This window comes from Haliaeetus albicilla, chromosome 3 (assembly GCF_947461875.1).
Source record: "Haliaeetus albicilla chromosome 3, bHalAlb1.1, whole genome shotgun sequence".
Classification (NCBI taxonomy): domain Eukaryota; kingdom Metazoa; phylum Chordata; class Aves; order Accipitriformes; family Accipitridae; genus Haliaeetus; species Haliaeetus albicilla.
Window position 1 is genome coordinate 51,282,183 of NC_091485.1, and position 26,199 is coordinate 51,308,381.

General features: G+C 42.4%; 1 protein-coding gene across 1 annotated transcript; it reads right to left on the bottom strand.

The window, feature by feature from the left end:
• Window positions 1-244: 244 nt before the first annotated feature.
• CDH17 (cadherin 17) lies at window positions 245-24,064 on the bottom strand. The gene is made up of 16 exons (XM_069778629.1): window positions 24,017-24,064; window positions 23,225-23,362; window positions 21,647-21,785; window positions 20,285-20,443; window positions 19,418-19,617; window positions 17,562-17,693; window positions 16,547-16,697; window positions 15,598-15,813; window positions 14,238-14,314; window positions 12,589-12,780; window positions 11,094-11,338; window positions 9,103-9,233; window positions 7,686-7,922; window positions 5,605-5,721; window positions 5,382-5,498; window positions 245-1,134 (listed from the first exon to the last, which is right to left on the bottom strand). Exons 1-16 carry the CDS (start codon window positions 24,062-24,064, stop codon window positions 1,025-1,027), a joined length of 2,409 nt encoding a protein of 802 aa, XP_069634730.1. The 3' UTR covers window positions 245-1,024.
• Window positions 24,065-26,199: the final 2,135 nt, after the last annotated feature.

Sequence of the window (26,199 nt, forward strand, 5' to 3'; positions counted from 1 at the left end):
AAAAATGCCCTTCTATAGGCATGCTGTCAGGAGAAAGGTTTTCCTTCTCTGAGTGTCATCCTGGGCTCAAATACATTTTACTGAGACCAAGATACAAGTGCCTCCAGCACTCATTGCATCTTGAATCAGCTGGACACGTGCCACTCTGGCCTGAGAGCCATTTTTAATCTGTATTATGCAAAAGTGAGAGTTAAATACAATAGATAACCAAGCAGCAATGGCTTGCTCTCATGCACTTTCTCTCTTTTTTTTTTTTATAAAAGCAGCGGACACCAAAGCCTTTAAAGAATATTTTTATTCTTATCTAATGTCTAGTGGGCAAGTACAATAAAACAGCACGTTACCCAATTCCACGTGACTCAGCATGTGTCTTTTAACTTAGAAACTGTAATGAAAGGCCATGGTGCTTCACAAAGTGGTTATACTCTGTGGATATCAGAAATGAAAAACTGAAATGTCACATTGCTAGTGAATATTGCCAGCACAAATTCACCAGCATAATGTAAGTAGGCATGACGCAGGGCAAATTACAGATTGCAGGAAATTTGGGAGTTCCTTTGCTGAGATCCAGAGGGATTCCTGAAACTTCATGGGACATCTTCAAATGTAGCACAGGACTTTATTCCCAGTTCTGCTATTCAGTAACTTATTGAGATGGAAAGAGCCAAAGATGTGTAGTTAGATAAAATGTAGTCCTCTGGAAAGTCCATATTCACTTCAGCTGCCAAACAATGAAGGCTGGTCCCATGTATTGATCCTTGCAGGAGCTCAGCATTTGGTGTTGTCATGAGTTAACACCTCAGTCAAAGCTGATATTCTTATTAATGGCTGCTGCTGAAGTGTACGTATGTTTTTTGTTTCAGTCTGAATAGTATTGCCTACAAAAGTGAAGACAAAACCCTGGGAGCCTGCTTTTGCATGTTCATATCCTCAATTTGTGATAGTACACTTCTGGGCTTTGGGAGCTACAAAGCTCACTCCTTCCCAACCCAAAGGTCATATTTGTCTCTTGATGAAACAGTCATTAAGCCAGTCTGTTGAGTTCAGACTTATCCTTTACATCTTTCTCATGGCTCTTCTTTTCATTTTTCTGTTTGTATCTCATGTGAAAAAACACACTCCCTATAATGAAACCTGAAAAACAGAGAGCACTCATCATTAAAGGGAAGAGAAGACTTTCTGAAAAGGTATTTTGGCAAAGGATCTGACACCCACACTGTAACATCCATACTGCTTTACCTCTTGAACAGAAGCAAACGGCTTTAGGGAATGACCACGCAGTGTTGGACCAACAGCATGTTCAGGGACCCAGGGTACTGGTGGGCAGGATCAGATGCCTCAGGGCTCAGGAGACTTCCCCCAAAGGAGAACTTCTCCTCTAGAATCTGACCAGATGGCAAAGTGTCTTTTTTAAACTGCCTCTCTTTGAGCAGTGATTTGTCATGTTTGTCTTGAATCATAATCCCTGTTCTTTTTTTCCTGATGGAATGGCAATTCTGTCACAGCAAAGATGAGACTCCTGACAGCAAAATTGTTCTTCAGGAACTCCTTGGTATCTGTTAGGAATAGCTAATGGACCCCAGAGATTTGTGGTCCTATGCCCAAGAATGACTGAGATTTTCTTCTGGCCTGGATTAGAAGTGCTTATACCCTTTATCATCACTTGTCATATCTAACCGAAGGTGTCTAGGTGTCTTCATATGCATATATACATATATATGTATATATACACATCAAATATGCATACTATGTGTGTATATACATGTTTGATCTTTTTAAATCATGATGGGCTTGTACGTAAATTTATTTCCTCTTTATCAGTGCTAGGTTATCTATCACTTCCAACATCTCTTTGTTGCTTTACTAGAGTACATAGGAGTGCTCAGCTACTCCCTTTGCTCTATTCATTGCTCTGAGTATCTGTTCTCTAGTTGCTCTTATTTTACATTCATGTTTGTGGTATCTGAGTAGTTAATCAAGGAACATGCCTACTATCTGCCACCCAATAGTTATTCTTCCACCCTCTTCTCAGTGGGAGAAATACCTTCCAGGAGAGAGACAGTTTGTCTTAATGAAAGAATTTGTCCCATCAGAATGGCTTGGCTGAGGGTTTGGGGTGTATTTTTTGTTTTGTTGTATTTTGTTTTCCAGTGTATATGCTCTGTGTTTCTTTTAAAGAAAGTAAGACTACAGAGGATCCTTGCTCTTGGAATGAAAGGTGCTGAGGTCTGAGAGAGTCCCTAGCTCATGTTGGAATTCATTCTGGTGTCAGACAGTCTGAGCTTCAAGGCCAAACTTAATGTTTGTAATCTCCCCAGGTTTCATAAAATCTTTAGATACTTCTCATTGTTTTTTCCTTGCTCATCTCATTAAAACCATCTGAGAGGCTACCATCTGATTTTGCCTTTACAGTGAAAAAAACCTTGCTATTGAAAAAACCTGCATATTCATTTCAGTAACTCTTTTTAAAATCCTGTCTGAGCTACAAACACTGTGTTTTTTAAAAGTCAAAAAGCAGTAGCAACTTTTACTGTGCTCTCTGAAGCTGACCAGCTCTCTTGTAGTGAAAACATTTTTAGTCAGTTATCCAATAAAATTTTCACTTAAATGCAGCGCTATACTAAGTGAGGGATCAGACTAAAGCATTGTGCAGAAATAAGTGCTGTGAGAAGCTTAAACACAGGTGATCATGCAGTTTGAGAGGTTTCTCTGTCAATCGCATGGTCTGAGTATGGCTTCTTCCATTTTAAGTCCTTTGAAAATTTTTTTTTCCTCTTTTTATCTTCAAAAGACAAACACATATGTGTCACATATGCATCAGCACTTTCTCTTGCTTTAGGGGTTTGTGTATTACAAAAGAAACTCAACACAGAGCTTTGATTTTGTCTTTTTAGGTACTGAAGTTGTTCTTGGGGACTCGTTCTCTCTTCTTTTAGAATTGAAGTAATGGTAACTTACATAAGTTCTTGGGTTTTTTCCCTTTTATCCTCAAATTCAATGTGACTCTTTTGAATATGTGGTCTGTAACGTATTTAATTCCGCTTTGATTTTCTCCATGGGTCTTTCACACTCCCTCTCCTCTCTACAGCTGAGTCACAGTTTCCCAGTCTGGCTCTTGTGACCATAACATTCAAAAATCAAACAGAACTGAGCACTGAATTCTTCTTGCTCTTCATTTCCTAGGAGACTAGATCCCATCAACAGTCATCCTCACTACTTTTGCACTTAACATTGATAAAGAGAATACTGAAGGAGCTAGAGGATATTATGGTAGGACCCCTCTTGACCATCTACCAAAGGTCTTGGGAGTCTGGGGAGGTCCCTGCTGACTGGAAGCTGGCCAATGTTATTCCAGTCTACAAAAAGGGTGCGAGGGAAGACCTGGGGAACTACAGACCTGTTAGTCTAACCTCAGTTCCTGGAAAAATTGTGGAAAAAATCATACTGGGTACTATTGAAAGGCATTTAAAGAGCAATGCGATCATCTGGCACCATCAACATGGGTTCACAAAGGGAAAGTCCTGTTTAACTAATTTGATGTCCTTCTATAATAAGGTCACCCACCTTGTGGATGAAGGGAAGGTGGTAGATGTAGTTTTTCTGGATTTTAATAAGGCTTTTGATACTGTCCCTCACAGCATCTTTCTGGACAAGTTGTCCAGCTGTGGGATGAGCAGGTTCACTGTGTGCTGGGTGAAGAACTGGCTGATGGGCAGAGCTCAAAGGGTTGTAGTGAATGGGACTACATCTGGCTGGTGACCTGTCACCAGTAGTGTTCCTCAGGGCTCAATTGCAGGGCCAGTTCTGTTCAATACATTTATCAACGATCTGGATGCAGGATTTGAATGCACCATTAGCAGGTTTGCTGATGAAACCAAACTGGGGGGTGCTGCTGACTCTCTTGAGGGACAAGAGGCCTTGCAGAAGGATCTAGATAGATTGGAGCATTGGACAATGATTAATGGGATGAAATTTAACAAGTCGAAATGCCAGATTCTGCACCCAGGACAGAGTAACACCAAGCACAAGTATAAACTGGGAGAGGAATGGCTGAAGAGCAGCCTGCAGAGAGGGACCTGGGGGTGCTGGTCGACAGCAGGTTCAGTTTGAGTCAGCAGTGTGCTCTGGCAGCCAAGAGGGCAAACCGCATCCTGGGGTGCATCAAACACAGCATAACCAGCCCGTCAAAAGAGGTGATTATCCCACTGGACACAGCATTGGTGCGGCCTCACCTCGAGTAGTGTGTGCACTTCTGGGCCCCACAATTTAAGAAGGATGTGAAGGTCCTTGAATGTGTCCAGAGGAGGGCAACAAAGCTGTGAAAGGGCTGGAAAGCATGTCCTGTGAGGTGCAGCTAAGGACTTTGGGTTTGTCTAGTTTGGAGAAAAGGAGGCTGAGGGGTGACCTCATTGCTCTCCACAGCTTCCTGAGGAGGGGATGTGGTGAGGGAGGTGCTGATCTTTTCTCCCTGGTACCCACTGATAGGACATGTGGGAATGGGTCAAAGCTGCGCCAGGGGAGGTTCAGACGTGGTCAAACACTGGAACAGGCTTCCTAGAGAGGTGGTTGATGCCCCAACCTCGTCAGTGTTTAAGAGGCATTTGGGCAGTGCCTTTAATAACATGCTTGAACTTCTGGCCAGCCCTGAAGTGGTCAGGCAGTTGAACTAGATTATCATTGTAGGTCTGTTCCAACTGAAATATTCTATTCTATTCTATTCTATTCTATTCTATGCTATTCTATTCTATTCTATTCCCAAGAAAGATTTTGTCTTGTTTTGGAAAAAGTTTTAAGCTACTTGTTGAAGTTGCATCAGCTAATGCCTATAAGAATATAATACTGTTCACTACCACTTAACAATATAACTGTACTTTGTTCCTGTAAATGTCAGTTTTCCACAGCTCAGAGCAATTGTCCATATGAAAAATGGAAACCTACAAAGCTGAAATAGGTGAATAAAATCATAATTGTAAGCTATGGGTACAAACATTGTAAGCATGACATCCCTGGATACTTCACTGTTTTCACTGTAATCTGGAAGCCCAAGACAAGGCTCCAGTTGCTTCCCTGAGAGGCAAAAGGTAGTAGGTAGCAATGAACTGACAATATGCTACAAGTGCAGCATTTACTTCTGTCACAGCTGCTTGCTGTACCATTGTACATTGATGCAGAAGCACAGGCCAAAGAAAACTATTCCTATGAACAAAACCTTACAAGTTTGCAGCAATCACGATACACAGTCATGAGATCTTTCCTCTTTTGCACATTCTGCAACATTCATGACATCGCTTCACCCAGCAAGTGAATAAGTGTCAGAAATGCAGCAGCACCATCATATCCCGGAGACCTGGCTTCATATCAACCAAGAAAAAGTGACCTACCAATGATCAGCAGGACCCCAATAAGAATCCCAATTGCCTGGCCAGTGCTTGGCCAGGAGTGCTCACGCTGTACTTCAATAAAACACGAATTTTCACTTGAACACTTGCAGATGTTTACTGCAAAAAGAAATGCCATGAGGTTAATGAGAAGTTTAGTAGTCCAGTTTGATTACTCATAAATGTAACTGTTGTCTTGAAATGAATAGTTCTGAGCATAGCATACCTTCAAGATTTACTTTTCTTTCCAAAGGTGGTTTTCCATTGTCATTAATTATTACTGGAACATTATACACCTTCTCTTCGAAGTTAGCATGTTTTGGAGAAAGGTAAGCATGAGTAGCTGTAAGTAGGAAATGGGACACTCATGTCAGCACAAGAAAGAAATTTAGTTCACCATTCATACTAGTGGTAAATGCACTTTTTTAAGGCTGCTTTGCATATGATGGTAGTTCCTGTTTCCCCCCATGTGTTTCCAGGTCTCATTGGTTTGCAAACATTAGGTCAAAAGGGACTGTCTAAATGCTTAGTCTGGCCTTCAGCATAATATAGTCAGAGAATTTCCTTCCTAATTTCTACAGCAGGCCAAATCTGACCTTGGGTAGTGCTACATTGATAGCATCACATCTAAACCAAGAATAACGCCACATACTCATAGAAGCCATAAGCAACTTAAATTGTTCCCAAGATAACATACTAGGACAGACCATCTTGCTAGTGCACTTGCACTGTCACATCTAAGACTCTTTAAAACCTGGAAACGCAAGACTATAACAGCTGTTGGGATCAGACCAAAGGTCTATCGATGTTGGTATTTTGTCTCTAGAATAAATGGAGACTACAATAAAAAAGCAAGCATGTATTTTATTTTCTCCTAATGCTCTCCCAGCCTTCAACCATTTTCAGCTCAGGGACTTCTCGAGTGAGATGCAATTTCTTGCTTTGAACTTGTAGAAACTTCCTACATACAGAACACCCTGTGGCAACAAGTTCTACAGTTAACTACCTCCTCCTTCTATCTGCACTGGAAATAGCTCTCATAAGCTTCATTTGAGGCTCCCAGGTTTGTGTACTGGAAGAGAGGGCAAACGATGAACCTCTGGCTACCCTGACCATAGCATTCATGATTTTATAGACTTCTGTTGTATTTTTTTTCCCTACTCTCTTCCAAGATAAAAAGTAGTACCTTACTTTGCTGCTTCCATACTCTTTCTTATATCAGGCTACTCCATAACTCTGTCCTTGTCGCCCTGTCTGAGCCTGTTTCCAGTTCTACTGCATCTTTTTGGAGACGGAGACACCGGGGTTCAAGATTTGAACAAACCATGGATTTATACAGGGGCATAATGAGGCTCTCTGATTTCTTCTCTGGTCTTTTCCTAGTAATTCCCAATATTTGATCTGCTTTTCTGAACACTACTGGTAATTTGATCTCACATTTTCATGGAACTGCTTACAGGTCTCACTCCTGGCTCGTAATGGCCAGCTCAGCACCCATGATTTCAAATGTGAATTTGGGAGTCTGGGATTCATCTACATCTGCCATTTTATTGTTCAACCAACTCGGTCTTGCAAGGATGTTCTGCAATTCTTCGCACTTGGTTCCTACTCAAATAACTTTGTATAACGAATAAACTTTGCCTCCTCATTGCACACCCATACTTATTGACCTACACAGGTTCCAGCTAAAAACTCTTTGGAAAACCACACATGAACTCCCTTCGCTGCAAGAGCTGACCATTACTCCAACTCCTGAATTTTAAATTACTATTTATCCTTTCAAAACTTGTCCCTTTCACATTGTGGCAAGCCACTTTCTTTAGTGGGACATTTCATCAAACGTTTTTCAGGAGTTCAGAGAGGCTCTATTGCCCAAGCACTTATCCATGTGCTTACTGACCCCTTTCAAAGAACTCCAGTTGGTTTGTGAGGCAAGACTTCCCTTTGCATATGAAATGTCAAAATAGACAGTTTGCAAACTGCTCTATTTCTTAAGCAGAAGTGATTTGTATACATTAAGCACACAGTACATTTTATTCTTACATGTTTCTTCTCTCATAAGTACTAGTGAATTTTAGCTTGCAACATACTAGATGTCACCTCTTGAAAAAATAATCAATGACTTACTTAGGTGTTCAAATAAATACATGCCAAAATGCATGTAATTTCTCAACAACCTATTATTTTTTTCTACATGGAATACTGGATATGCAATAGTAGGAATGGAAAGGAATTCAATATTTCTTTATATTTCCCACAGTACTTAGAGAGTCCCATATCATTATAAGAATAGCTTTATTAACTTACCATTGATTTTTGAGATTTCCCAATTATTTCTTGTATTCATATCATCGGCGAGAGAAAAAGTAAATGTTGGATAAAGCGACTGTTCATCAGCATCAGCAGCTTGAATGAAAGCTCCCTCTCCTCCACGGAGCGGGTGGCAGAAGAAAGGAGGATGATCCATAGCTAACAGTGGAGGGTTGTCATTCACATCACGTAAGTGTAGTATCAAGGTTCTTTTGGATTTCTGAGCTGCATTTTCTGTAGAGTTTAACAGAATGCAAAGTTACACGCACATCTTGGACTTACACGCTGGGTTGTTGCACTTGCAGCTATTGTATAGGTACACCATCAGGCAGGCAGCAGGAGGTATTCTGTCTGCAGGTTGCAGAGGCAAGGTCTCAGGAGGTCCTGAGGGATTTATGGTAGCTACCACCACTTTTTGAAAAGTGTTATTTACCCCAACTCTTGCTAACTACAGAACACTAGCAAGTGAAAGGAGGTAGATAGACCATCATATCTAGTAAGCAGTCACATCCATCGTATCTAGTAAGCGGTCACATCCAAGGTGACCAGTGCTCTTTGGAGCACTCTTTTAAGCATGAAACTCCTTAAGTTTCCCATCTCTCCTCTATATATAGGAAATGAGAGTCAATATTCTGCCTTGGGGCCAAGGCAAGGGGCCCAAGAAGAGCTTTCAGAGCCCTGTCATTTCTCCAGCCTGTTCCTGCCGGAACAGCCCCACTCCATCTCGGTGCTCAAGGAAGCACTCCTTTTTTCTGACATACGGGAACTGCATCTTTACCCATACCCCCAAAACAATGGCCAGCATTATTGTTTATCTGTGTTTAATAAGGGAAATCTAGATTTGTACCTCATTCAATCAGATATAGTCCAGAGTTTTTAACTCTTATTAAATGTAAATCATGTAATGAAATCTACCCAAATGGACTATTTGAAAGATTCTAATGGCTGGAACTAGGAGCCCTAGTATATTTCAGACTAACTAGTGTATTAGTTTTATTCATAATAAAATGAAATTCTATACAAGGTTGCAAGTTACTCTCCAGGTATGTTTTCAGGAAGCCTAAACATACCTACAATAAAGACTAAAATCTTTATAGCTATAGAGGAAAAAAGTGGCAGAAAAATGTTGATGCTGAAATGAAGAAATTCTAACCTTCTCTATATGCCATGTGGCTCAAGCAAATATAACAACGTATGATAGCTAACTTCATGAAAGCTATTTTAATCCTCATTATCTACAACATTAAGATTTCTTTAAAGAAAGTTACATTCTTAAGAAATACATACTTCTAAGGTTACACCACATGTTCCTGTACTTTTCATGGGTTTAGTCATGGGAAGTATGATAATTCCTCATAAAACAGTAAGGGCAGGGGAGTCCTCTGTGTGTATATGTAGTTGTTTCGTCACTTACTTAGCTCTGATGCAACAACCTCAACTGTGTATGTTCCTTGTTGTTCTCGATCCAAAGTGGAAGCAGTGTATACCTGCCCAGTGGCTGAATTAATCCTCAGCCATTTCCTCACGTCACCTTCTAAGGAGTATCTTTGGAAAGAAATAGGAAAAAAATCACATATACTATTCCAAATCAGGAGAAAATGCTGACAAAGCAAATACTTATTTTTTTATTTTAGGCAAGCGTCTTGATTGCAATTGTACTCAAAGAGAGGGTTCTTGGGAGAGTACCAATACTACAGCCATCCAGGAGAGACAGACAGAGGAAGGGAGGCCAAAATCTTTGACAATAAGAGTGCAAGCAGAACCATGGGAATGCCACCACTACTCCAGCCTGTGTACTGCAACTCTACCTTCTTCCTAATTGGGAAACCTGGGGTGTTCATGAGCTTTTGGTCCAAAAGTGCACTCTGTCCCAATCCCATGGCCCTCTCTCGCCATTGCATCTCCCATGTCTCGGTTTTGATGGGGCGCAAGCCAAAGGCTGGGGGGCAGAAGGAGAAGTGCAGCCAGGCACCCTTTTTTGGATCAGCAAGGGGCTGGGATCCCGAGATGGACTACAGTGGTTATCTGCTGCCAGTCTGGAGCAGCTTGTAATTACCATCAGGGCAGCCTTGGAACAGAGAGTGCTTTAAACATCACTACATAATGGTCTTTATATTATTGTTTAAAAAAAACCCAAGGTCTCTGGGTATTTACTTATACAAATTTAACCACGAACATATGACCCACTTAAAGCACAGGCATTTGCTTGAGTAGATGTGACCTGACCTTCTCATTCAACGTTTTTGTTCTTTCTGTACCCCTTGCATTAAAAACAGCATGCTGACATGCTTGTACATCTTTTACTTTTTATACTTTTTATTTTATGTCCTTTAACCTATTTTTTAGGAGAAATGTGGTTTATGTATATATGAATTCCTGTCATCTGTCTCTGTCAGCATCCCCCAGAGGTTCTGGACTATGTGGCTCACTTTCAAACCAGTTTGACAGAAGGCCAAACATGCTAAGTTCTCAAAAGTTAGGGGAAAGTAGAAAGCCAGATGAGAAACCTCTGGGAATAAAAATCCACAGGAGGCCTAACAGTCATATTCTGCAAGCCCATTAACTACTCAGTGTTTTGCTGAATTTTAGTTAAATTTAAAGGATTGTTTGTTTTGGGTTGATCTGCTCAGCATCCCAGCTGGGAATCCTGCAGCAAGAGCCACAAATAATTCTTCTATCTGACTCTACTGTGTAAGGTACATTGACACCATGCAACGCAGCACTTTACATAGATCCTTGAGCTGGCAGAGACTCAAGGTGACTTGGTCATACAACATGGCGTTGGGCCACTGAATGAGACAGTTTGAGGTTTTGCATCCCACTCACAAGCACGGGAGTTGTCTTGCACAGAACGTTGCATCTGCAGTGGAAGCAGGCATATCGTCTTTGGCAGTTGGAAAAGAAAATAAATTAATTGTCTATTATAGACTTGAGTTTCAGTACAGGTAGTGTGTTTTGGTGAAGAAAAAGCCCTGTGCAGTTTCCTGTGCAGCGTGACAAGCAGCTACTGTCCGACTGGTTCCTAGGGGTACACACTATATGCTTCATTCATCTGTTAAAGGAATTATGGATCTGGAAACCCTGTTATTCTCAGACCAGCTCAGCCTTTTTCCTGGAGACATATACTGGCCTTCTTTCCTTTTAGTTTCCTGGTTCAAGGGCCCCAATGGCTGATGCTGGACACAGCATAGAGAGAAAGCTGGTTAGAAAAACAATGCCCAGCAGTCTGCTGCAGGTGGGTCACCAGCCACTACCCCACCACCCCACCTTCTACTAGGAGATAAGACTTTGGTAAAAAAGACTTTTCCTGCATGCCAAATATTGGGTGTGGTTTCCTTGTACCTCTTCTAGAACAACTTTTAAAATCCTAAATTCAATAAATAAACCATGGTCACTCTTTTTTACCGTACAGTATCCCCCTCAGGATCATAGGCCTCTACCGTCATGACCAGGGAATTGACAGGAATGTCTTCAGACACTTCTGCTTTGTAAACTGTCTTGTGGAAAACAGGAGGCTCGTCCACATTTGTTACAAAGACTTTAAACGAGGTAAGGGAGCTTGAGTTGTACTGCACGCCTGGCACCAACGGTTCGGGGTTTGTGGCACTGATCACCAGGTTGTACACTGAAGCTGCTTCAAAGTCAAGAGCCTGGATAAATTAGAAAAAAAAAGTGCTTTAAGCAATGGCCCCGCTGCCATGGGGAGCTCCCATGAGAAACCACAAAGCCCCCCCGCCTCTTCTCAAGGAAGAGATTGCATTCCAGATACAGATTAAATAAGGGAGAGCTGTCAGGAGCAAAATGACACTAGGAACAGTCAATTTAAATGAAACCATATGCCAATTTGGAGGCCTCCTTGGCAACTGCATTTTCTAATAATGTTGCCACCTGCCTGACTAGGTTTAATAACTATATCCTGTTTACAGCAATAGGATTTATAGCTCTGTACGAGAAGGCCTCAGGTGACCTCCAGGTGACAAAAGTTGTGTGAGGGTTGTTACACCACAGAGTTTCTCACAATTGCCTCCTTGGGAAAAAATGACACTGACGTTGAGCCTGAAAATGGTCCATGAAATGCTGCATCTGCCTGCCCTTGGCCCAGCCGGCGACAGGTGAACTGGATGCAAACAACATGTCACCCCTTGGAAAATGAGTGATAGGTTTTCTGGACCCATAGTTCAAGCGCCTTCGAGAAGGCTAATTTCAAAGGGAGAGTACTTTTGCTATTGAAATTCATGGATGCAGCAGAAAGTGTTCCTTATATTCCTGTCTCCAGCATTCAACATATGAGATGTATCACCCACTGCAGTATGCGCTGACCTTGGCTTTGTCACGGTTAATGTTTGCCTCAGCAGGAACAAATTGCCTCTCCATCCTGACATCAAGACATGCTGGTCTCGCTTGCACGTCCCATTGCAAAAGCCATTGATGGCCCAGGGCACCAGCAGGGAGGAGGATCTGCCCCGTGACAGCCCACCACCACGACTACAGCCCATGGAAGCATTTAGCTGGCTTTCTCTTTTCCAGGAACACTGCTGCAAAATCACTCAAATAATGCCTTTTTTTTTTCTTTATGGTGCATAAAGACCTACTTCACTGGCCAGAGCCTTCTCTGCTGGAGAAGGGGCCAACAGCAGAGCCAGCAGAGGGAGCTGCTGATGGCGATGGGTGGGTAGGGCACAGCAAAGGCAGGAGTGTAAGTGTGCCTGAGCATCACACAGGCACAGCGCCTGAGCCCAAGAGTGGGGTCTCATGCAGTCTGCACCATGCTTAGGGTGTCCTCACCCCACCACCAGCCAACCCCCACCTCTGCAAATCATCACCAGGGCAGTTACTGTTTATGACATATATATATATATATACACACATATAAAGGAGAAGAACAAATCCATCTATTCACCTTGTTAATCTTGACGAATCCTCGGTTTGTTTTAGAATCTGTCTCTATGATGAACGTGTTGTTTGGATCTCCTTCCTTCACTTGGTAAATGATGTAGGAGCTCCCTGTGGCAGGCTCGTCTCCATCGGTAGCTTGAATTTCTAATATTACTGTTCCTACCGGGACACTTTCTGCAACAGTCACGTTGTGATACTGAGGAGAGAGAGATCATTGAAACATGACACACCGAGCACCATCTGCAGAAAAAAACTTGAGCGCTACAACAAGCTTGCGACCCACAAGGACAGATGTATTTCAACCCACAGCACCTGTGTGAGGGAGGGATGCAGTGGGTGCACTGCACAGCAGAGACACAACCAGGTTAGAGAGATGTACAAAAGCATCAGTGAAGTGCCCTGCAGCAGTACAGGTGAGCTACCTCACAGCCCAGGGGAACCCAGACTTGTAATATGGGCACTAGAGCATATGCAAAGTTGCTATATCCCCCTTTTTAGCATACATTTATCAAAGGTGATGGGATCTCTGTCAGTGGGTAAGCTACTAGCATAGCAACAGTCCCAAACCTTTACCTCCTCCGTTGAAACCACTCCACGTTCATGCAATGCTCAGAGCAGTACATCTCCTCTGTACCCAGTGAGCACCCTAGCCACTGACTGTTAAATATTTAATTGCTCCATGCAGCACAGGCTGTTGTCACATTAGCAGCCCAGCTCCATTTACTCTGTTTGGTGTGTGCCCTGATCCAGCAGTGTCTTCTTGGACCAGGTCCTGGACTGAGACCTTGAGGTGAGAAACTCAACAGCCTGCTATGTAGGCACTTAGTCTGCATGTGTCTAAGCTCCCTCTGTCATCAACAGAGAGCTGGGCAATGCAGTCAGCAAAGTCCAAAAACCAACACAGCTTCCCCAAAAGGACACCTACACCTGATGGGCCAGACAGCTCTCCTGAGCCCATGGCCTGCGTTGCCTACAAGTATGGTGGGAGGTTAGACACCTGAATGTAGACACTCCGGCCACTGCAGTGTCTGCAGGGAGGCTTGGGCCAGCAGGCAGAAATCACAGAAGGTCTGCAGGTCTCTCTGCCAGATGCCAGCAGCTCCACCAGAGGAACAGGCAAGAGCCTGACACCCATTCTGGAATCAAGGGCCAGCAGGTATGCGTTTGGGCATGGATCACTGGACCACTGTTTCTGGTTAAAGCAAATAGAGCCTTTGGTTTCCATTCACCTTCTGGCTTTTCTGGATATGTTAATATTGTGTTTGGAAGGGAACTTGGGAGATGTTAGCTTTTTTCCATTTAGCTATTTTAATTAATTTTAAAGCCTTTTCTTCCCCCTTTCCCTCCAGAACTTACATTTCTGGAATAAACTGCTTTAGTAGAATCATTTATTTCTTTACACATAGTTTTCCACTGAGCAAATTACCTTGTATTTCAGAATTAACTATGAGTCAGTTCCACTATTCACTGTCTAGATAGAGCTTATAGGCAGGCTTTGCAGCAATACCTTGTATTTATTTTCACTAGTGGATTGCTCTGTTACTTGTTCTGTAAAAGGTTAGTTTCCCATTAACATACTATAGACATTGAACATATGCTCAAACTTTTGTCAAAAGTTATTGGGACATCAAAAATGGCATTAAAAATACTCACATCTGATTTTTCAAAGATGGGAATCCGATCATTGATGTCAATGACATATATTTGCACGTCACAGGTTGTTTGAAATACTGCATGGAAAGAGAACAAACAATGTCACGGCAACCCTTCTGCCGAAAATAACTTTCCTCCAAAAGGGTTCACTCTGAGCAAAAGTGAGCGCTGCCAAACCGCTCAATCCAAGCAAAGTCCTGCTGTTGTAAGAAGCACTTGATCTCCAATATCTCTTAGTCAGTGTCAACCTCACTCTCCATCTTACTATTCACCTTCCCAATTTCTTCAACGTTGTCCCATCCTGTTTCATTTCCCTCACTTTTTTAACCACATACCTTTACCAGGACAATGATAACTATGAATTGTGTTAGCTTTCTCAATATCTCTTCTGCATGTCAAAAAGTAAGCCCAGGTTGTTATGTTACCTTGTCCTCTTGGTGGGCCATCAAGCAACACCCTCATTTTCATTACAGCCAGACTTAAACTCCAGATCTATGTAAACCTAAGTGCTACCTGAGCAGGGGTACCCATAGCAATGGGGGTTAGTGATTTTAAAAGCATACTCTGTCTAGTAGTGTGCTATTCATATGTAGATGGATTTTAGTGTTTTGTGGATGTGCTTCAAGAGCTGAAAGTTAAGGAATATTCTAAACAAACCTATTTGGATGGAATTCAAATAAGCATCCAGAACAAATCACCAGCTTCTCCCTCTGCAAGTGATGTTATCTGCAAGTCATCTACCTAAGTGATGTTATTTCATTTACAGACATATCACACTGCTTTCTTTACATGCCAGTTTCTCCATCCACAAGTTTTGCCTGACTATAAGCACTCTAGCACAAAGCTTTAAGCTTTAGTATGGAGTTTGATTTCCTTTCCATTCAGTGAACCACAGAGGACTCCTGGGAACTTACACAATGGACAAGATTCTTTTTGAAGATTAATTTCAGCTCTTAATCTTTTAAAATACATTATCTGGACTCTGAGCAGCTGTCTTTAATTTCTTACTTTTTTTCAGTGAGTCCCTTTGAAAGATTTTGGGGGAAAACCACACTCATGATCTCTTCTTTTTTTTTTCCCCTGTGGAAGGAAATCTCTTACAGGAGCACTTGTTAACAAGCTTCCCAATTTATCCACACTCTGCCCTAGAGCTGGTTTCCTTCCATACTTGCATTATGAATCATGATTAACCTCCCTGCATCTCGAGAACAAGGCAGTACCATGCCAGAGCAAGCCAGCTCTCAGTGCTGCTGCCTGTCCAGTGAATCCTCCAGGTCTCCTCTCATCCCCTGGACTCTGAGCACAGGGGATGCCAGCGTGGACAAAATTATTCTGATGTATAACAGCAGGCAATACATACCTCCATCTGTCACCAGCACCTTCAAGGAATAGTTGGATGCAATGCGCCTGTTTAATGAACGGCTAGTTAGCTGCAAAATCCCAGTTTCTTGCTGAATAAAGAACAGATTACTTGCAGGAACAGCAGGAACTTGACTTCTAATTTTGAACTGCAGGCGAGAGTTAAGGGTGCCCTCCTCATCCATGTCTGTAGCTAACAGGGTGCCAATGTTACTTCCTGTGGCAGAGGAGAGACCAGAGTCAGTCAGGTAATGCAGTGGTCCTATTCCTCCACAGAGGTATGCCCTGACAACAGTGATACCAATGCAAATAGTAGAGGGGCAATAAAAATACAACTGCGTGGAAAACACTGCAATGGACACAATCATTTGACTTCTGGGAGTTTTTACTTTAGCATCCCAACCAGCTGTTTTGGGCTTGGGGCAGTTCAAAAGGACTGGGCTACGTGTTTTTATCAGAAAAAGTGACTATAGCAGCAGACACTTCAGCCTTGAAACCAAATAACTGATGTGAAGACTTGATGTGAAATTTCAGTAATGGTCCATTGAAGTCAAAGGCATTATGCTGGAGGAGCATCTGGATGGGGGAAAACAGGCTCATGCCACTTTTAGAGCAGCGTTTCTTGTATTAGTAATAAAAGGGCTGGTTTTGTTTTTACGTTCTAAGCAGTTGTCCAAAACTGTGGTTGCAGGAAAATGCAATTTTATATTTTAAATGGAACAGCAATTTTTAAGTAGGGGTCTTGGGTCTGTCCTTCTCAGGTTATTGAAATCCTTTCCACATGAATTATTGAAGTGAAAACAACAGGGCTATCTGCACAGGAAAACATTTATCTAGGAGAGCTACATTTTACTGTTTGGGATCAGAATTTCTAGCTTTATTTGCACGCAGCTGGAAACAGTAACAGGACTAGAATGATATGTATAAATGAGTAGAAGCTGTTTTCTTACCTTCATCTTCATTTTCTTGAACTTCAATTACAGTGAGGGCATGCTGGCACACAGGGGGATTGTCATTAATGTCTTCCACAATAACATGAATGTGCAGAGGCTTGTCCACCAGTTCTCCCTTGTTATCTTTTGTGACCGCAAAGAAAGAATACTGCAATAAGAATATCGAGAGTATATGTGTTGAATGTCCACTGTGACAATATTTTACATTTAGATGTGTAACTATGGGAGCGTTCCATGCAAATAAAATATCCTCTCTTATGTTTGTTGAGTATTTTCACTCTGTTTAATTCAAAACTCTTCCATCACCCCTTAGTGTCTAAGGTCTGAGTTCTTGAAAGAACTTAAAAGTCCTGAATACTTCACTACACTGTGAACTTGCTCTTGCAAAAATTCAAGAAAAGCAGGAATATCTCACTTTTGTCACTTTGCAAATTCATCTGTCACATACAGAGATAGGATTCCTCCAGCATATCTTATCTCTGGCCTATTCTGTGCCCAAATTTCCTCCAAGACCAGAAGGGGACAGAGGGTTTTCTGTCTAAAAGACCCCAAGATGGGGAACTTCAGGGTAATTTGACAGTTACAACTGCAAGATAAACTCTGCTTTTGCTGTGGAGAGATCCCTGAGGTCCCTGGGATCTGGAGTAGATCTGAAACATCCAAATCTCTTGCCCTCCACAAATGCCACTAACTCTTGCCCATGCACCTACAATCTTGTGATGGTTAGTCCATGTTGTACATTATACATACGCTGTGGGCAGTGATTGCTACTGCCAGACCTATGTAGAAATGTTGTAGGGTACCAAACTGAAGGCTATTTACAGTGTAGTAGATGAAAGTGTTTTCATATCTATCAAGTCATTCCCAAACAGAAATTACAAGAAACAAAGCTTTTCTTTCTTTTTTTTCCCATCTGGCCTTTCTAGTGAGCTTTCTCATATTTACTCCCACACCAATAATCAGCTTCCTGCTATGGTCTCTCCCATTGGTGAGGTTTTATGTGTTTACTTACAGTATCCTTTTCTTCCCTGTCCAATGGGTCAGTCACATAAATAACCCCATTCTGATCGATGGAAAATGGGAGCCTGGGCAGCTTTTCTTTTTCAAAAAGGTCATAAATTACATCTGGCTCATTTGAATGCACCTAAAAACACAAAAATAAGTCAGGATAGGAAGTCAGAAGTGTAGACTGAGATTTAACAGGGATCATTTCTGGACCACAAACAGAAAAGATTGCATTCCTGTTAGCTTCATAAACCAGAAAATTAACAGTTTGGCAGGCTTTTGGGACAAGCTGCAGAAAACCAGACTGATAATCCACCTCTGCTCTCTGAGGTGTTGTGGTGAAGCCATTTTACCTCAGCTTCTCCAGCTGCCCAGATGGGTTCTGACACTTATCTTTTTATGGAAGGGTTTTGGGATGTGGAGCTAAATGGTGATACATGAGAAGAAATCATTATATGTATTTGAATGCCTTGACACTAATTTATTCCATCTCCTGACATTGTCTATTCCTGCTGTTGTTTTGGTTTATTTAATTCAGAAATGTGGAACAACAAAACAAATACCCAGTACCTATCTGCACATATGTGTGTGCATGCTCTTTACATGCATCAAAGCCTGTCATGAAGGATCTTTAGTGGGCTGCTTCAGATTTAATGCAGTTAACAGACCGCCAAATTAATGAAGGAGTCAGTGTTACTCTTTATGTTTTATACTATATAGCAGCAACTGCATTTCATTTTCCCCTAGGCAGAATCAACATGTCATTGGCTGCCATGTGAAATTTATATACAAGTGACACCTGAATGGGAGCACTGTTGCATTTTACTTTTTCTTCCACCTGTTTTCACTCTGGACTTCCTCGGGCTGTCACTGAGGCCAGTGGGAACAGCACTGAGTCAGTTACTCTTGCAAACAGGATCCGAGGAATCCTGCCATGTCCGAGGGATGACAGCATTGGGGCTGTCAGTGCCAAGGCATTTTTCAAAGTCAAACATTTCTGAAAGGCTGCTGGCTTGTTAGTTAATATTTACTGATGTATGTATCGCTATCAGTCTGCAGTTATTGGCAAAATATTTTGCATTTGCACTGTGAAAAAAGGAATACTGTGGGAATGCAGGATTCTGAAGGAGGGCATTTCAGTCCTTCCTAGGTACTTTTGATACAGCAGGTGTGCTGTGTCACACAAAACTGGTCACAGCAGATGTCCCTGAGTGCGGGGCACTGCCCACAGCAGGGTTGCAGTGGAGCTAGTCCCCTGCCAGGCTCTTCTGAGGATAGAAGAAGCTAACCTCAAAATAACAGGTCAGCTCTTGGTTTGCCCAAAGCCTGGAGGGCCTGTGGTGTTAGAGCAAGTCCGGAAGTGCTCAAACCCATCAGAGAGAAGAGTGGCACCTCCGCAGAGGCACCCAACTGCCACATGTCTGTCTGTGAGCTCCCTTGGGCTGTCTGAAGAGCTTTATCTTTCATATTGTGCCAAATAGCCTTGTAAAGCACCTTTTATCTTCCAGTCACTATGCTGTAACAAAATTCTCCAAATGTTTCCTCTATCTATGGGATATTCTCACACACAGGTGGTGCTAACAGCCTCTCCAAACTGAAGGGCAAAGTCCAGTCACTCTAATGTTTGTATTGACTGTGTCTCCATCATCTTCAAACCATTAACTTTCATACTAACATTAAGTTAATGAGACCTGCACTAAAGATCATTTCCAAAGGATACCATATAAAAAATAACTGGGAGGTGCCAAAGTCCTTCTGAAGAGCCTAGTGTTGAATGCAGTGGAGACACCTTCACAGTTAGCTGGGAGAAAACAACTCTGTGGCACCAAGGAGAGGTGCAGGAAGCACGGCCAAAGGCCCTACCTGGCTGATGTTGACAGGGTAGATCTGGGTTGAGTTTTCTTGGATGCGGATGGTGGGAGGAGCTTTCCACAGGCTCTCCTTCACAGTAATGATCACATCAGCACTGCTGGTGAAAGCATTCGTTGACATCCCTGCCATGTCCTTCACGGTGACAACGAGTGTGAAGGTGTCCTGCTTTTGAGGATCTAAGTAATAAGAGCCTAGAGACAGAGCAAAGAGCCAAGTGAAGTGAAGCAGAAGCTGTGGAGATGGTTCATCTGCCCATTGCCTCCTACATGCCCTATGCTTCTTCATCTGCTCCTTCCTTAGACGGACCTCTGTGGCAAATCTCAGCAAGCTGTTTCCTCTGGCTGCTCTGAACAATGCAGCACAGCATCATGTGGACGTAATCGTACGAGACCTCTGTGCTGTGGTCTCGTGTTGTGCAGATGCATCACTGAACAGCCCTCAACCCAGTTAGGCATTTGTTCAGCCCAGCAGAAGAGATGGGGTTTTTAAATTATTGCAGTTTAGTTGGGGTCACGTGGCCAGCTGAGTTTTCTCTGCATTTCTCATGTTACTGCTTTTGGGTTTCTAAATTTCAAGGAAGACAATTAATCTCAAGATATGACTCTGCGTAGTCCTGAGGGACAGAGGATCTACCTTCTACTCTTAATGTACTTTTAGATCCCAATCTTCATTTCTGCTAACTTCCCTTGAATTTGGTGGAACACAAAGAAAGTTCCCCAAAACCAGGGCCTCAGTGGAGTATGTCCCACTCACTACATTTATTCAGAATTTAATATCAGAGCTGTGTTGTTGGTTCATTCCTATGTACACCCAGGAACACATGCTTGCTTTTTGACAAACAAGAATCTTTTTACATACCCGTCACACTTGGTGAGATTGCTCCAGTTATGTTATTGATCTGGAAAAGCATTTCTGTATAAGGGTTGGGAAAATGATGGAGAATGCTGTACGTCAGCTGTGCATGGGGAGTTGTAGGGTCATCGCGGTCAGTGGCGTGGATGTGCATGAAGGGCTTGCCTGTTTGGATTAGAGAAGAAACAGTGGTAAGAGGAGACTGAAACCTCAATACATAGTCCATTCCAGGAGAGCTCTCAAGCCAGGAAGGCAGCTTAAGAGGAGCTGCCACTGTTTCATAATGCACCTCTCATGGTAAGCCATGCTTGTGTGTGGAGGTTATGTTGCCTGTGTACCATCCCACAGGTCCCCCCTCCACCAGCTCTGCTTGGTAAGACCACAATAGATGTGAAGACCAGCTGATGAAGAAGGTGACAGAGCTAAATCAGAGACCTATCTAGCACCCAAGAGTGCCTGCACCCAGAATGTAGCTCACTAGTATCTCTCTTTAAGGCCACTTTGCAGTCCTTATACAAATCAGTTCAACCCAAAGCACCTTGAGAAAAATGCCCTACAGATGTGACACTGTTATAATTAAAGGAACAATCATACAGTGAAAAAAAATATGGAAATGCATGGTAACATAAGTGAATTTTTGCCTTTTGATCACCAATGCAACATTCAAAATCTTTTTGACTTGGATGCAGTTGAAGAATACAGTAAAATATTGCAGAATGGTTTTCTGAACCCATGGAGCTTTATATGCATATTGTTTAGCAAAAGTTTCTTATTGAGTCCATAGTCACAATGATAACAGCTGGCTGAGTCCTTTGTTCCATTTCCAAGATGTGTGTCTTGAACTGCTCTTTGATACTTTCCTGATTTCTGGACTGGATCACTGCAATCCATAATCTAAGACTCTCTCCTAAATACTAAGGTTCAGCCCACGTTCTGAGAAGCATCAGTCACAGTAAACACATACCCCCCATCTACACTGGCATTTTATTTCACCGATGTGCAAAGACTTACATATTCTTAGCATTCTCTTTCTGTATAGTCTATGGCAACCTTTAAAGTCCTTCTAGAATGGGGGTGGTGGGGGCGGTTCAGTGCAACGGAGAGGGCAGCAATATTTGCCTGTTAAGTGATACTTGCAAAGCAACAAGTGCTATGAAATATTTCTGATTACACTCATTCTTGTACACCACATGTGGTCACCTCTTTGCCCTTTCATTATATTTTCATGCTCGCATCCTTATTTTGTACAATCCTGTGGGAAAGAAAACTTATCTTTTTTCAGCTTGTTGAAGTATAGCATCCACTTCCTGTTTAACTAATCTACCTAGTTTCCTATTAACTATAATATTTAATTATTAAGACAATTACCTGGACGGGAGTTCTGCCTCACTACTCCAGTGTACTTTATCTGGTCAAATTGTGGTGGGTTGTCATTGATATCCTCCACGTATATTGTAACAGCATATGGACCTTTCACTACGTTTCCCTTTTCATCCAGACTTTCCACCTTGATTTGGAAAACGAAGGAACAGCAAAGAAATATTTTCATGTAGATAAATTAAAAGACATGAATGAACATCAGGATGTCAAATGCCAAGTCATTCTTACTGTGACGCAAATCTGATGAGAGCCATCACTGGGTGGCTCCATCTACAAGGACAAATTTACAAGGGTAGCTCACTGACAATAATTCACCACGGTACATAATGCCAACAAAACAAAATAACCTACTCCTGCCTCTGGTGACACTTTTCAGAGGGCAATTTCTCACTTCCAATCTCAGCAGACTACTTGTATTCATGCACAGCTTAGACTTCATGCTTTTCTTTAAATAGAAATAGATACTTTCTAAAGAACAAGGAGAAAACCCAACATGATATAGCGGACTCAAGTGTGCTACTGTAAATATCAACCAGAAAAATAGGCTGGTCTAAGGGTTTGTAAAGAAAACCTAATTCTTAGTTCTGATTACATTTTTGTTCCAAACAATTAATTTTCAGCCTTCTTTGACTTTAAAGCACCAAGTACATATCATGTCTGTCAGACTTTATTTTGTTTGCACATAACAAAATCATGATCAAATCATGATTATTTATGCCTAACCAAGTATCATTTTTCAGTTCTGTCATCCCTTCTTGTCTGTAAAGGATTCCCATGTTTAGGGTTAATAACTTCTGGGGCTAGAACACTGTCCTGTCTAATTCTAGTCCAAGGGTGTTTTAGACCTGAGAATATGACATCTCCTTTTCCGTTGCTAGTGTCTCAGAAAAAGACAATACCATTTTTGACACAGAATAAGAGCACAAGGCTATACTGAGACCAAAAGATCGCCTACCCACTGTCCAACTCCCAACAGTGTTTATGATGAGATCCTTATGAAAAGAGTATAATAGCAGGACAAGCACACAATGCTCTTTCCTCTAATAGCCTCCGACATCTGCCGAACAGCTTTCTGCTGTTATCTAACAGAGGTTAGAAATGTGCCTCTGTGTCCAAATGTCATTTGCTCACACCATTTGTCGCTAAATAGATTATGATCTTCCTAAATAGATTACAGTATTTTATTTTCCCCTTCCAGCCATGGAATTCATCCTATCAGTCTTCAGGGATAACAAGTGAATCACATTCATGGGGCCAGATTTCACTTCCAGTCAAGTGTCCTCCTCATATTAGGAGGACTAAAGGATTGGTGTTGGCATCAGGGTAACTTTTGTTTTCTCAACATAACCTTCCTGTGCTAAGGAGCATTTTCCTGTGCAAAGTCTTTCAGAACTATAAAACCATGCGTTCTTCAGCAAAGCTCAATATTAAAAATAAAAAAGCTGTCTGTATACATAGACAAAAGAAAGAATTTGAAATTTCAACAGTTTTCCATTAATTTCAGGTTTACCAAAAAAAAAGTGAATATGAATAACCCTCCCTTCCTGTTTTTCACTGAGTTTTTACCTGCAGCCTGTGCACTGCTTTGGTCTCCCAGTCCAGAGACCCACTGAGGTACAGGACACCTGTCTTTGGCACAATGTCAATTATTCCGTCTTTTTCACCAGTCGCTCTGAAACTCACAGCAGGTGGCTCAGATGTGAACTAGAATGAGGAAAAATCAGAGGCAAAATCATCCTTTTTTCAGCATTTTCACCATAATTGAAATAATTTCATGCCTTTGTGTCTTTTAAAATCTATTGCCAACAGTGCGCTTGGCTGGGGGAATGATATTCCAAGAGTCTGCTCAAACAAATCTGCTCTTTTCTGATCCTCAACAGAGGAGTTTTCACATTATTTCCTGAAGGCTGCAGGAAATCCCAGCTGTGGTTTCTTTCCAAAGCAAACGTCTGCTTAGGACAGGGCTTTGTCTGAGCACGGGAATGGAAAAAAATGACACACATCCTCCATTTGCCTGGGAGCTGGATCTGTCCTTCTGTGGTTATGGCTTTGGGAAGAAAACCTCAGAGCTGAAGAAAAATGATGACACAAGTTACATGGAAACCCATTCTTTAGGAATGTTGATTTTATTAATCTCTGTCTTAGGATATCCTCTTAAAATGTGTTTGAGAGAAGGGGTTGTCTCCTGCTTTTTGCATGTAGACTCTTCAGTTCCCAGATAGAGGAAGTCAAAGTTAATTTTGATTCTCTCAGGGGACTGTTCTTCCCACCAGCACAGAAGACAACACTGCCCGTGAGGTCAGTGTGTGCAAACCATGGGGTTTTTGACTGGAGTGGATACCAAGAGACACTTATTACCTGGTAAATGATGCGCACTCCCCCTCCTTCTGGAACAGAGAAATTCATGTCCTTCAGAGGCCCAGTTACATGCAAGTCCCCCAAATTCTGGCATAGAGCCTGAGAGAGAGAGAGAGAAAAGAATGGAGGAAAGCAGCTGAGGGATGTCTGCTGTCACCACACATGAACAGCAGCTCTCCATCACTGAGCCTCTTGCAAGTTATTTTGCTGTAGTATAATGGAGGAGACTCTTGCTGGTTTGCACTGAACATCTCCAGGTTCTTTAGTGCAAATCCATTTTTAAAAGTAGTGTTATCTATTAATTAATTTGAAAACAAACATTTGGGCCCTGCCCTTTTCTAGCCACTACACACTTAAATGAGATTTGATCTACCTTCAAGAACAAACAGAGGCACTGAAGAGCCAAATGTAGACTGAGAGCAGGAGGACATTCTTAAAAGCATTTCTGGATCACCTCTGTGTCCCCAGCAGGACCAGCCACATCCCATCCAGGAGCCACACAGTCCTGTGGCCACAAGTGTGTTGGGAGACCCAATGCCACACCTGGGGATGGGGAGGAAATGGAGCTGCACCCCTAGTAATTTTCTCAGTAAATCCAAACCTTTTTTGCAAGGGAAAAAGGTGGACCTCCCCAGGTCCCCTACCCCACCACCTTCAGCACCACAGCCGTCTGGGCAAAAGCTATTCGAGCCCTGTGCCTTCACATCAGTTGCATGTGAGTGCAAACCACAGCCAGAGCAAACATGTCCTGCTGATCTTTGCCTTCTACCTCATGGCAAAAATGCCATGCAAATCTGTCTTGGCCTCTGTTTTCTTCCTAATGGCAGGCAATGCCTTTGCATGGTGTTTTTTCTGGCAAATTTGTAACGAGTTTTATACAAGTTTTATAACCACCCCCTCCCTAGGGCCCGAAGACCTCCAGACACACTCCTGCCCTAATGTTTCAGCATTGTTCTTGCTTTCAAATAAAAAAAGCAAAGCAAAAATCAGCCTCCCAGAGCAGCCCTTGCACACAAGGCAATTCAGCCTACGGGTCAGATAATCTACCTGTTTCTCCAAAGGCAAGACTAAACTCCCCTGAATGCCTACTCTTTTTTGCCTGTCACCAAGGTCTTGCCAAAGCTGGGGAGCTGCCTGCCAGAATTAGGGCTCCATCATTTGGCTGCACAGGTAAAACTCCCTTTCTTCTGGAGTAAAAATGACTGTATTTTGCTTTACAGTTTTGGAGTGCCATTGCCACCCTGTCCATCACCCCATGGAGTCAGACTCTGGGAGTCCATGTTCTCTGCTGCATGACTTTTCCCCTGGATTTGGTCCTATTGCTGCTGGGACAGCTATTTGGCCTCTCACAGAAAAGCACAGTCGACATATTACCAAGGGAAAACTTAATTCTGCCTATGACAAAAACATGGCTAAGTTCAGTGCAATCTACCCTAAAGCGCTGCTCTGTGTGTGTGTGTCACAAGTGGTGTTTGAATAACGCCAGATTCTGCTTAATAATAGCCAGATATGCTGCCCTCCTTGCCTACAAGGGTTTGTGACTCTTTTTGCGAACAGGAAAACTAGAATATTGTGAGAACTGGGGAAGGAGGGGGAGGGATACTAGTGAACACTAGTGACAGTAGAAAAATATCAAAATGCCATGTAATGGGTACGCATACCAGGAAAGAGTACTTTACAGGTACCCTTTACTATTTTTGCTAAATGCTGACTGCTGGCCTCTGCCAGGGCCAGGATAGCAGGACCCTGGATCTAACCTGCTATGGCTGTTCCTGTGTTGCACAGGTGGGAACAACCCGGCTCCTGGAGGTTTTTCCCAGGGCCATTTTGTGGAGGGAATTTGCTTGGTCACGTTCCTCGCCATGGAGGAACAAAGGCTGGTGCTATGAAACCCAACGGGTTCAAAGTGCAGGCTGTGAAGCAAGTAAGAGATATCTCTTCCTGTCAATTAAAATTACTTCATGTGGACCATAAATATTTCCAAACGTATGTCTACAGCATGAATCATTACTCAGGGGCCTGAAGGGGAAATAGGGTTTTCTCCTTGGCCCTTATCCGGCTGGCATCCCTTTTGAAGATGGCTATAAGGTCTGTGGAGTGGCTTCATGGGGGGTCGGCACTGCCACGGGCAGCAGATTTTGAAATGGGAAATTAAAAGGAGGTGCTCACTACTGCACGTCAGT

What these genes read in the sequence shown, in the direction of transcription:
- CDH17 (XM_069778629.1), bottom strand. Translation starts at nt 24,064, where the DNA reads ATGAATTTCTCTGTTCCAGAAGGAGGGGGAGTGCGCATCATTTACCAG. An exon ending in GAGGCAGAACTCCCGTCCAG is followed by an intron (nt 20,444 to 21,646) that starts GTAATTGTCTTA and finishes TAATCCAAACAG; the next exon opens with GCAAGCCCTTCATGCACATC. An exon ending in GGTGCTGGTGACAGATGGAG is followed by an intron (nt 14,315 to 15,597) that starts GTATGTATTGCC and finishes CTTTCCATGCAG; the next exon opens with TATTTCAAACAACCTGTGAC.